The sequence below is a fragment of the Pholis gunnellus genome (assembly GCF_910591455.1).
Source record: "Pholis gunnellus genome assembly, chromosome: 10".
Classification (NCBI taxonomy): Eukaryota; Metazoa; Chordata; class Actinopteri; order Perciformes; family Pholidae; genus Pholis; species Pholis gunnellus.
The window spans coordinates 8,298,822-8,312,061 of NC_136537.1; the positions used below are offsets into that span (position 1 = coordinate 8,298,822).

The window sequence follows — 13,240 nt, forward strand, 5'->3', positions numbered from 1 at the left end:
TATACAGCATCCCAGAAAGAGTCCAAAGACACTCAGAATACGGTTCCAGGGAGATGATGTTCCTTTTTTAAGTTGAATTTACGCTTGAGGAAACACTGAAATTCCAGTGAAGCTTTTCATGCATAATGATGTGCAGTAAGTAAGTTATTTCAACAGGCAATGATAGCTTTGGAGCCAGACTACAGTATAACTAAAGTAAGCTGCAGCAGGACTTCAGTGCACATCTAGAAATATAGTGAGAAAAGTAATTATTTCTGTAAGATTTTTACATCGTAGCAAAAGTAGAAATATACCTATTATTATAATTATAAAACCTGTTTGTATAATGGAAAAGATGGTTTTGATAATCAACCAAAAATGTTCTTGGAGTGCAAAAATCACATCCCAGAATCTGTGATTTGGCATAGCCTGAGGACATCTGCTATACTCCGAATAATTAGCACGGCACAACTCAATTCAAATCATCTTTCACAATGACCAAAACAGCCGGCAAAACAATTTGACCTGCAAAAATGTACATCGTGCCTGCATTTGCAAATACACATGTGCTGGATAATGAAGCCTGAGCATAGAAAATCAGTTCAACATCATCAAGAATAAATGTCTCTGGAGTACCAGCTTTGCTGCAGGCGAGTCAATAAGCCACTAACTCAGCAACAGCTCATTTGAGTTCATGTGCGTGTGTGTGAGTGCACAACGCTCCCTGGGTGCTTTAGTCCCACCTGTGCACGACTTACCCCTTCTTTTACTCTCACACATGACAGCCGTATAAGGGCGAGTCAATATGCATCAACACGCCACGGACCTGTGAATTGTTTGTCCTGCACATAACCGCCAAAGCAATATTACTTTCTGAGAAGAGCTCGGGATGACCTCAAAACTTCTCAGCGAGATGCGGAAACGCCAACGAACAACATCATTATAATTTAATCAAAGTTAATCATATTTTCTAGTGTGGCCCCACCAGCGCATGAATTACTAATATCGCAGGTCAGTTCGGATATCAAACGTCCCCTTCAAACAGTTTGCTGGCTATTCAGTAAAGCACAAGGACGTTATCAGGACTCCGTCTCCCCTATGTCCAATTTTGTATAGACAAAAAAAAAAGTGTCCACTCCGACCATCTTGCCTGTAAACTACAAGCTGCTCTAATGAGAGAACACATTGTTTCAATCCCTCAACTCTCTCAAGTACAAGTTACAAAAATATCTGGTTGAAAGAAGAAGAAAACTCGTCACATTCATCTGCTGCTTCTCTCCCTCATCCTCCTCCTCCTCCTCCTCCCATGGTGTCACAGTCCATATGGTGCTGCAACACTGTTGGTCTCCTGTGACCACACTTCCCACGATGCATCTGTGGCTCTGGGCTTTCGAGGGAGCTGATAGGCTTCGGGGGACTGTGGTATCGACCAGCTATCGCCTGGTGTGAGGTCAGCTCTCTGCAGCAGTGGAGTGTGTCCGGACGGCGCACACTCCACTGACTTTCAGTCTTCCACGCGTTCCCGCCAATCAATCCTCCATTTTCTACCACTTGAACAAGATACGCTTTTTCTGTGCGCCTTGAAACATTTTCTTCTTTTAAACTAATGCCGGATTGATCCGTTTTCTCTTACTTTTTGAAACGCCGCGAGCAGTCAGACAATGGGTCTACCTTGTTACTATAATGAAGAGGTTCAATTTGGAAAAATACCATCAAGGACTCTCCATTTCTTTCATTTTGAGGGGGTGTTTTTTTGGACTGTTATTCTTCTGTCTTCTGTATTAGTGTGTTGAGCTCTCTTCCTCCCCTGTCTGTGTCCATGCAGAGAAAACAGAGCTTAGCACAGATCAATCCCATTGAGTCTGACTACTCTCACTAGCCGGGGATCAATACTGCCTGTTTCATGTCCCTGTGCAACACACACACACGTGTGCAACACACACACACACACACACACACCCACACACACACACACGCACACACCCACACACACAGCTTTAAAGACATGCCTATAAGAGTGGGCCCACCCCTTTAGAGATGACCTATCGGCCTATCGGCTAACTCACTCCCCAGGGGATACAGAAGTTCATTATGACAGGCTTCCCGGTGCTAAAGGTCTGCTTTGGTCCTGTGCTGCAAAGTGCAAGCATTTACACCATCTGATTACATTACCAGCTTGCCACCGAGGCCTCGCAAGAAACACGCAGTGGCTGAAAGTAGTATGCGGCGGTAAAAAAACCCTCTATGTTTACCGTTTGTGTGTGACAGCAGATGTTTAGGAATCACATAACAGGACAGGGAGGGCTCTACCACTGTTGCGCTATGCTGGGCTCAACCGTACCAGCTGGACAGGACATGATTTTTACCCCTTGAACCATATGACATCTCATGAACTCCTTTATTTTCTCTTCTTATGCGTCATGGAAGAAGAAAAGTTTGATATCGCTCTCATGTCTGTAAGTTAAATATGAAGCAACCAGCTAGCTTAGCTAAGCACCAAAGTGGGAGGTATTGGGGACACAGATAACTTGGATTCAGTCCAAGGTTTAATGTAAAAAAGAGCCTACTTGCGCCTCTATTGCACTTTAATTGATCTTTACATTTTTAAAAATATTTATTCCATACAAAAAGTGTGGTTTCCAAAAACTAAATTTTTTCGCTTTTTAATTTAACATACGAGATACAATGTGCAGTGAAAGCATGTGCTCCCCCCTCCCCCGTCTTGGCAAGAAATAAATATATAAAAAATACTTCCAAACATTAGGAACTATTCTTTTGAAGTCATCAAATTGACCTGATGTACAGTAACGTCTCCTGTCCAGCTCGGTATGGATCAAGCCCCAAAAACTAAAGTGTAACAAAGCCTTTTTGCTCCGCAGACTCACCTTGCCTGGAGTACTCGTCGGCCTCGTGGTGAACCAGGTCCGTCACACAGCCGCCGTAGTGCAGCCTCTGCTCGTGGTCGAATGCCTTGAGCGTCTCGCTGGAGCTGTAGGACTTCTGGGTGGGCACGCGGCACTCGTCCGTGTCCAGGGAGGAGGTGATGTACTGGGCGTCTTTGGGGCCGTGACCCCTGGTGAGGGAGCGGTGCCTGCGGTCCTTCAAATCCATGCCGATGGTTGGGTGGGCGAAGAGATGTGGTTCGGAGGAGGAGGAGGAGGAGGAGAAGGTGATGGTGGGGAGGAGGGGGGAAGATGGAGGGGCCTCCTAGCGAGCCTCCGTAATGTCAATCTCCACTTCAGTCACCTGGAAAACAGCGAGAGAGAGAGAGAGAGAGAGAGAGAGAGAGGGGGGGGGGGGGGTTGGAGAGAGTGGAAAAGAAAGTGAAAGGTTGGTATGAATTTAATGGATGCACTGCTGTGACTCACTCTTGCTTCGCACTCCCCGGAGAATCTACAAGGAAAGTTAGGTAAGAGGGCAGCGCGGCGGATGGACATTTTCGAGCAACCGGGGACAATACACAACACATCGGAGTATTGATGCGGGATAAGTAAGGCTATTGTGGGGAGAAACAGAGCTGCCAGCGGCGGGGTCTACAGAGATCGCCAACCATCGACCGGGCTGATGAAAAATGGACGGGGGCCGGCGTTTTAAATCTATGACACAAAAACGAGAAAGTGTCTCAAACACCGTCCAGTCATCTTAAAACTGATGTCAGCGACGCATGAGCGCAGACACACAATGATGTCACGGAAAAAGGCAGAGGAGCAGGAAAGACGGGAGGAAAGACGGGCGGAACGAGGGGAAGGGAGACGGCTGGATGAAAGGTAGAGGACGAGAAAAAAAAGAAAAAAGAAAAGCAGCCGGATGCAACAGGAAGGATGGAAGAAGAGGAGAAATGACTTGAGGGCATTGCTAGTCTCTCCCTCATTATCAGAGTGAGAATGAATCCCGCTCCCTTAGAGGCTGTAAGGGATAATCAAACACAGCCAGACACACACACACACACACACACACACACATCACAAACACCCAGAAACAAACTGAAATGCACATATGCAGCATGGAGGTGCTGAGATAACAGCGTTTCCCGGCCCCTGACTCAGCTAAACGCATGCGTCGTCTCTGTGCTTTACGCCTGAGCTAACCGTTGCTATAGCTATTGCATCTCGCATGCAGCCCACTTCTAATCCATTCAAATATTATACTTGTGAATGCAGATTACACACACGATTATGATGCTAATACAGCATGATACCAGCGCAGCGGCCTTGAGCAGCGCATTACATTAGCAGCTAAAGATCAAAGTACAACAATACAACAACCAGCCGTAATTGACGGGAACGCTTCCAGCAGCTGCCTGTATGGGATATTAATGCTAATAAATAGGTCATCCGTGTTTCTATTGCTTCGGGCCAAGGAAAGTCTGGTCCACCCACTGCATTACAGACGTAACATCGCATTTCCATCAAAAACAAATCTCTAGTCTGGACACATTGATATCAGAGCGGGGTATTTCTAAAGAAATAGCCTGATTCAGAGCATGTGATGTAACTAATTGCATGCTGGGAGGGAGGAAGAATGAGCAGGGAGAAAAAAAGGGAGAGCAGGAAACAAAATGCGAGTCAATCTATTCAATGAGGGCTCATTTTAAAATGCTTAGAAGGTAGTATCGAAAAGTGCCCTGCTATGTCCATTGATTAACAGTAGGTATTAAGTCTCATAAAGAGCTCATTATGCTCCGACATCCATCACACAGGCTATTAGGAGTTCAACCTTAATGTGTTTGTACCTTGAATGGAGGATTGTGGAAACAGGGAGGGCTACTGGCTCGGCAGAGTTGGGGACGCTCTGACCGGCGCTACGCGAGTGACGGGGCTTTGTGAGAGTCGTGTACTCGTCCGACGGCTGCGTGCGATGGAGGATCGGATTATTCGGATTATTATGTCGGGGAAACGGATTTAAGCGCTTTCAAAAGGTTACGTGAGAAGCTTGATACCGCCATTTGTTCGGTGCGTTAAACACAGGGGTGGCTATTAGCCTAGCTTAGCATAAAGACCGGAAGGAAAAGGGGAGAAACAGGTAGCCTGCCTCCTTGCCGAGTAAGAGATTGTCACAGGAGCTGGTGGAACAGAGGCTAGCTCAGAGGTGACATCAGGACAGTATTATTCTACTAGTCCTAATGCTAAGCTAGGCTAATACTCTCCTGGCTCTGACTTGAATGCACTGAAATGAGAGTGGTATTGATCAGCTGTGATAGAGCAGTGGCAAACTCTGCCAAGTCCGTGTATATGGTACAGTATATAGTGGTATAGTGACACACAGTTAAAAAGGTGTGAACGTGGCAAACACAGTAGAAGGACTTGAGGAGCAGTTTGCAGGTGCGTTCTAGTTGAGTAGCAGGAGAAAGGACACAGAACGAGAGATAGACGGATTAGGAGGAGAAAGCCGAGGGGGTCAATCACCAGATCTGAACTGTATATCAATCACATCGTAACCTACGTGGGTGTTTTCCTCAAGGTCGCAGAGACACACACACACACACACACACGGCAAAGTTTTTTGTTAATTACTCCGGTGACAACCGTCTAACCCTCCCCGATCTCATTCATCAGAAGTATAATGACTCATTGTAGTTCTGACTGGTCGCACGATTTCAGGACATTAGTATACAAACACGAATATATATGCAAACCTTCGCCCAGGACCCACTTGGGCCTGCAAGCAGTAGCGTTTCCTTGACAGTCGACAAAAAGGGGGGGTCAGATGAAGGAGAAAAGAGACACGCACGCGACCGTGAAGTGACCATGAAATCCAGGCAGAATGAGAAATGTAATTGGAAGGCGACAGGGGAGGGGGGAGAATTCATTTTCGCAATTACAGAGGTGACGTTTGGTACAGATAATGGCCTTTCCTCTGCAAATAAGAGCTGGGGAAAAGGAAGAAAAAAAAAGAGAAAATGACACAATGTAAATCCACTGTAACTAGAAATCACACCCAGTTAATAGGAAGCTAATGACATCAATGGATTAGCGAGCATCAGACAAGATGGATTCCCATTCAACCTGAAAGAGCAGAGTCCAAAAGTATCAACTTTGTAAACACAATTGTTATGATACAGCTATTTTAAGAAACATCACTTTTTTCTCTTTTTTACACATCTAATGTGTAATCACATGCTTCAAGAGTGTTTCTTCCACATGGAAAATAAGCATCTAGTTTTCATAACGTGTCACAAACTAAATATATCTGACACATTCTGTCACAATACGTTTTGTGGAGAAAATCATTCAGTCGGTAAAAATATATATTGTTATTAAAGCCGGCGGTGGGTCATAGGCGCTCCACCAGTAGCTGCATTAGTGCATCCACGGTTTGAAATTGCCTCAGGTAATATGTGCTCTGTTGCATCATGTGCCTTGAAGAAAGCGCCGCAGAGAGACGACAGACGGCTCTGGGAACGCGCCGATCACAATCGACCCGTCCTCGGCTGCGCATATTATTTCACTGCATTTGCAATGCTTACATGCGCATTGGCTGGATACCCAAAGACAATTAGCTGCAAAGATTCCATCCAGCCATCTCATTTATCAAACCAATAAGCAGGGAGGCGGTGTGTGTGTGTTTGTGTGTGTGTGTGTGTGTGTGTGTGTGTGTGTGTGTGTGTGTGTGTGTGTGTGTGTGTGTATGTGTTTGTGTGTGTGTGAGAGAGAGTGCTCGAGGAGATGCTGTTAAGGGCCATCACGCTGTGGGAGGCTTCCTGTCCAGATGACTCCTACTGCGGCGATCTAGGAGGAGGCTCAACAAGGGCATGTTTACTCTGTAAAAGCTACAAACTGTTCTGACATTTACTGACATTTATTGATAGAATATATTGTTACACTCCAGACGAAACTTTGCCACCGAGTTTAGAGGTTTTATTGCGTATGTATTTCAGTATACAGCGCCATGTGCTTTATACTTTATAAGGCTTCAACTAATAATTGTTATCCATTCACATGCAGATGATTTCCTAAAATAATGGATCACTAATACTTTGGTGTATAAAACATAAAAAAAACACTGTGACAATGCATTTTCTGTCCTTTGTCTAAACCCAAAAGATTTTCAGTTTATTAGACACAGAAAAGCAGTAAATTCTTACAATTGAAAAGCTGCAACTTCAATATTTGCCAATCCTTCTCTCATTGGACTTGTTGATTGTACTTCATACGGCTCACCGTGTAAATTTATACCTGTATTTGTACAATAGGCGTGTCTCTTTAAAGACCTGGTGAAGGCGAACGCATATGTTTTTGCACCCGGTTATAGCCACAGTAATTCCTATCTGATCTTATCTTACGGTTGGATTCAAAGAGCCCGTGAAGCAGTCATTATCTGGCTCGTTTAATTCAATTGGAACCAAACCAAAAGCAACAATCATCCAACAAGACTGGTGACTAAAAGCCTGATAAAACACAGCATGGAGCTTTTCCATCAGAAAATTCATCCACTCTTCCAACACTCTTTGTCAACAGTTCTTCAGTTGGTGGCTTTTTTCCTTTTCTCTCTCTCTCTCTCTCTCTCTCTCTCTCTCACTCACTCTTTAATTTTTTTTATTTGAAAGGAATTTAAATAGCAAAAGACGCCCTATCGAAGGCCATGTTATCACAAAGGACAAAATTGTGGCTATAAAGCATGCTGCTCTCAATTTTCTGCTGTTTTTTTTTTTTTGCTGCTCAAATTAAGTTGTTTACGCAGTTTGTTCACAAAGACAACGAGAGGAAGACTCGGAGTGACAGAGGGAAACAAAAAGAGCAGACGGGGGGTTGGGGGGGCCGAGCAAAGAGAGGTTGTGTGAGAATGAAAGGAGAGAAAATGAAGCGTCGTATTAGACTCGTACAAAAGACGAGCGTGCATCTTGATTTCAGGACGAGCGTCCTACTACAAACCCAGACATCATACAGTTCATCAAAGCCTCATATTACAATCTCAGATTCCCCTCCGGAGCATAATATACTTGTATATTAAAGTGGGAATCCTTATTATTCTTATATAATTAATTACTTCTTTTTCGCCAGTAAATACTTTTCTGAGTGTGCATTATCAATGTAATTACTTTAAACACTGAATTGTAATTTACAGCTTTTGGGACAAATAGCTCATTATGTACAATGTGCTTTAAATTTTACAGTATGGATGACAAATTGAAGCTGTATAGATGTGTTGCAAATGTAGGCGAAGAACGGCTGGGCATCCTGATTACTTCCTGTTCTGAGATGGAAGTGTGTGTGTGTGTGTGTGTGTGTGTGTGTGTGTGTGTGTGTGTGTGTGTGCATCACATGTTAACAGCTCATATTGCAGGAACATTCCTGCATGTGTCCACGTCCATAAACGCACCATGACCTCTATCAATCTCTCTCTAACACAGACACACACACACTAAGCCTGGCTTCTGTGAGCTTTGGACTGGGCTCTGACTGAGAGGCTCTTCACCGTGAAGAGTCATTAATCATGTCTTCCATCTCGGGCGGGGTACGCGCACGCACGCACGCACGCACAAATATACACGCACAAGGCAAAAAGGACGGGCCGGGAGCCGCTGCTTCCGTGGCTCCAGTTCAACTGGAAACCGCGGTCCGTTCTGGATCCAAGATGATCCGCCAGCCAACAGCTGAGGGGCGCTCGGGACAGGAAACGTTTCATCACTCTCTCTCTCTCCCACACACCTCGCCTCATTACCTCAAACACCTCTTTTAGCCAAAATAGGACGAAAAAAATAAATAAATTCCCTTGCTTATTAAAGTGTGATGGGTCGTGGCGTTCGCTCGCTGTGTCATTATTTGTGTTTGCATGAGTACAAGTTGGAACGCTCGTTGGTCGCTGACATTGTGATGGTATTGATTCAGTAAAGTCATTTATTTTTTTTTGGGGGGGGGGGGGGGGGGTTATAGCCACGACGACGACGTCTGAAACGCGGGTGACATGGTGCGGCCAGCGCTCATAGCTCAGATTCTTTGGAGCCGCTCATTAGCGAGTGAGCACACAATAAATCAGTGGTAGACTTTACAAATTAGGGCCGCCTCTCAGCCGCACCGCCACGCAACAATAAGGTCACTTCCAAAAATAAAGCGAGATACATTCTCTGTAGGCTAATTGAGTTCTATCAGGTTTCCTGCAAAAGTTGATTTTCATGCTGTACCGAAATAGAACGGAAACAAAAATCACATTCGGCTGTCGACAGTATTACTGCGCGCGTTAGAACATGATTTTTCGTGGACTAATTGTTTTCCTCTTAGACTTCCGAGTTAACACCGAATACTACTTCCTCTGCATGCTCTGCTGGGTGCGAATGAGAAGGAGGTTGAACGTTCCCCCGTGATAATTGTGAAGAATTGTTGAGGCCGCGCGAGAGGTGCGGGATAAAAGTTGCACCCCCCCCCCCCCCCGAGGTCTGCATGTGTGACTCCCGGGTTGTGGCCCCCCGCAGTGAGAACGAGATGGATGAACGCCGCCTCACTGATCGGGGAACTGTGAAGAGGCCCGCCTTCTGTTTTCTCCTCCACTGTATGTTTCTTCTCCTCTCGTCCTGTCATTTGTCAGGGTTTGAAAGGAAGGTTGGGTTGGCTGGGTGGGGAGGGGACAATACTCCCCCCCCCCCCTTCTCTCGGTGCCTGTGTAATCTCCACACTGGGCTGCAGAGTGCCACAGAGCCTCTGTTTATTAGACTAATCCTTAAATCCACATTCTGCAGGCCTCGCAAACGCCTCGCAAAGCTCTAATCTGACTCAAAACAAAGGGATTAGAGACGACAAGGTCCCTCTCTCTGTCTCTCCATGTCTTCCAGAGTGGGCTCAGGGGTGGCGAGGCGCACACGTGTGTGCAGGAGAAAAACGCGCTAGCGCTGTCGCATGCTCTTGCCCGTCACGTCCCGTATTTTGTATTTTTTATTTTTTTTGTTACCAAAGACTGACGCCGAGCTGGCTGCTGACGAGACAGGCGGTTGGAGCCAAGGTGCAAACAAACTGGGGTAATTACACAGGGCTCACAAACGCGCAGGAGAAATGACGGACAAGATGAGAATGAGCTGTGGGAATGAGACATGGCGACAGCGGGGGAGCGGGGGGGGGGGTTATAACCGGAATAACTAAGCAAACCTGGTTTATTAACAGAGGAGAAGGATGGATTTTATTTTACACAGTAGCAGTGGAAAACACTAAATTGAGCACAAACAAATATTTATCGGCATTGAAGTGCCTTCGCATCCATGTTGCAACACCCCGAGAGTGTGCTCGATATGTGCTCGATATGTGCGGATCAGGTGAGGCCTATTTTAGACTGATGCCACAGCTGTGAGAACGACTTTTCACTCTCTGTGTTCTTTACACTGTTCGAATCACAAGTTCAATCCGTTTCTCCTCCATATGGACAATAAATAATGCAGCAGCAACAACAACAACAAAAATCGGCGCTGAGATTGAGTTCACTGAGTTGTTAACGCTAATTTTTACACTGCACTCTGTATGTGAAAGCAAGTCTGATTAGCAAATGTAGCATCCAGTAATGTTGACAGGTGGGCTCAGTTTATTTTCTGGCTCCTTTCACACACTTACCAGGTTTACTGAGTTGTCACTGAGTTGTCACTTCACGGGAAAGACTTGTTCTTTCTTTTTTTATCTGATAAAAAAAGAAGTGGAAATGAGTAAAAAATACTGCCTGTTAGGCTGCATTCTCTCTCTGCATTCTCTCTCTCTCACTCCTCTCACTCTCTCCTCAAAAATCTCATTGTTTCAATATCCATATTGAGGTATTTGATTTGTCTCCATATAGCCCTTCCAAAACCCTAGCTTAGCTCCTTTAGCTCCTTGTTTTTGTGTTGCTTTCTTTCGAGGATAGAAGTTCAGTTTCCGTAGCTTTGTTTGTAGTTTGGTTCCTACTCAGCCGTAACAATTCCAAAACGCTCCAGCATGGGCATTTCTAGAGTTGTTGGGAAACATCTTGAATCATCTTAGCGAGCACTTGCGAGTTGCGTTCTGAGTGACATCCCCATATAGCCCGATAGACAGTTTAATATGGTCACCTCACAGACATTTACCTCCACGTTAGTACAAGTCTTCCCCAACAGGGATCATTGCCACAGCTTCTGCTCCACAATCTGCCATTGTTTGATCATCAGCTGGTGAGCATCCAACCTAACACCTGCCAGCAGAACTTCGCTTAAGCGGGTTTGCCTGCCATAGTGTTGTTTCAGCCGTGAGCAGAAACAGCTTACCCACTTTTTTTGTGATTGCAGTTCAGTTCATGACCTCGCCAAATTCATCACACAGCTCAAGTCAACATTGATAATTTGTCATTAAACACAGTACAAATGTCTATAGTGTGCCATCTCGGTATCCTGTCTCAAGGTTGAAGAATGCTAGCCACGTGTTGCTAGCCTTTGAAAGCTAGCATGTGGATACACTTTTGACTGGGAAAGAACGTGCGTGCCAGACGGCATTTTATTTGAATGGAGTAGCATTTCAACACGAGAAGGCCGGATGTCCGCAATGCAAATGATTCCGCTGTGCAGTATGTGACAGAGAGAGAGAGAGAGAGAGAGAGAGCGTGGGAAGGATCTGACCATATCGTGACATCATATTCTAAGGCTATGGCGCACATAACCGCGCCATATAGTAAAAGCCTGGCGGTCCGCAGATGGATAACGTTCTTTTATTCAGTGAGGGAATTCCTGCTCGTCCGCCGATTCGGCGCAGTGCGCGTGTGCTCCTTCACCTGTGCCCTAGGACCTATAGCTGCAGCGCAGAGCGCCGGGGCAAACTTTACCGCCGGTGAGTTATTAAAACAACCGAGTGCTGACAAGCCCTGCATTCTGTTGCCGAGGGAGAGGACTAGGGCTTAATAACTCAGTGTCACGCCTTGACATTCTTACCATCTGTCTGGGTAAAATATTCAAATGTGCAATAAATGTCACTGGGACAGACGGTGACACTGTCTAATTAAACACTATGACAGAGGTGACACACTGAGGGCTTTGGCTGGCTCTTACAGTACAACATGCAACGTGCTGCGCGCGAGTGTGTGTGTGTGTTTGTGTGTCCACGTGCACGCTATAACTGTTATGCAGAGGTAAAATGCTGTGGGGCACTGTGGCTTTTTTTCTTTTTTTACTGCCATTCTGTGTCTTTAGAGGAAAGTCAGCTATTGTTTAACTTAACAGGAAAGTGTAGCGCTAACGCTCCCGTTACAAAGTGTAAATGGCAGCATCTATAGGTGCTGTGCAACCATGGAGCAGTGAATAAATGCCAGAGAGGAGTCATTTCCTCAGGCTGAAATGTCAAATAGGGGAGATATGGGGGGGGGGGGGGGGGGGGGGGGGGGGCGGCGGATTGCCAGCCATGTGCAGGTAGATGCATGTAAATCCCAAACTTCATGAGGAACTAGTGCAGGGGGCGTTTTTTTTTTTTCAACATCCTCCATAGATGGAGAGGGTCATTTTTTTTCATGATGTTAGGGAAAAGGAAAGCTAAGTGGATTCTAAATAAGCTGGTCTGAAACATATTACAGCAGCTGACTGCATCACACCGACATGTCATTTATGCCGGTCAGAATCCCAACAAGCTTAAATATGGCATTTACCCATGAAGCCTGCATGGGCTTTAGCGTGAGTCGTTTTTTCTTTGGCAAAAGAGTTAAAAATAGCATGCTCAAAGCACTCAAAAGTTTGTGTACTATAATAAAAGGGAAAACCGGGGATTTAAACACCATGGCAACATGTCGAGAAAAAGGGATGTCTCCAGGATGTAGTGCGTTTTGTGTCTGTTTGTGTTGTGTGTGTGTGTGCTTTCATGAACGTGTGAAAAAAAAAAGTATACAACCACGCTAGCTGCCCTGTGAGGCTGTAGGCACAGTGGTTCTGTATATATATATATATATATATATATTATATATGAGAGAGAGTATATATATATATATATAGAGAGAGTATATATATATATATATACTCTTAATCAGTAACAAATATGGAAATCATCTTGGGCTGTACTAAATAGTTGGAAGCTTCGAAGTCTCATTCAGTCTTATCTCCACAGTTACCAATAAAACATTAGCATTGTAAAATTTGGAGAATGAGATTACGTTGGTGGCTTCCTCGGATTGTCCGACTCGTATGATCTGATTTCAAATAAATCCAGAGCGCCAAAAGTTAAAAATGAACTGAAGATGACGAAGAAGGATATAACTGTTTCCCCCAAAAAATGTATCTCACAAAATATTCCGTTGCGATCCCTTTTGTTGGAGTTCAGCCTTGAAAATAACACATGTTGCGGCAGATTATGCGCCGTTT

General features: G+C 45.1%; 1 protein-coding gene across 1 annotated transcript in view; it reads right to left on the reverse strand.

Moving 5' to 3' along the window:
- The window catches only part of tenm2a (teneurin transmembrane protein 2a), a gene marked incomplete at both ends in the record, with an annotated part of 146,028 nt that extends 142,938 nt beyond the window's left edge, over window positions 1-3,090 (reverse strand). Inside the window, one exon of the mRNA XM_079167122.1 lies at window positions 2,865-3,090. Coding sequence (XP_079023248.1) covers window positions 2,865-3,090 — 226 coding nt within the window. The remainder of the gene's footprint in view (window positions 1-2,864) is intronic.
- Window positions 3,091-13,240: the final 10,150 nt, after the last annotated feature.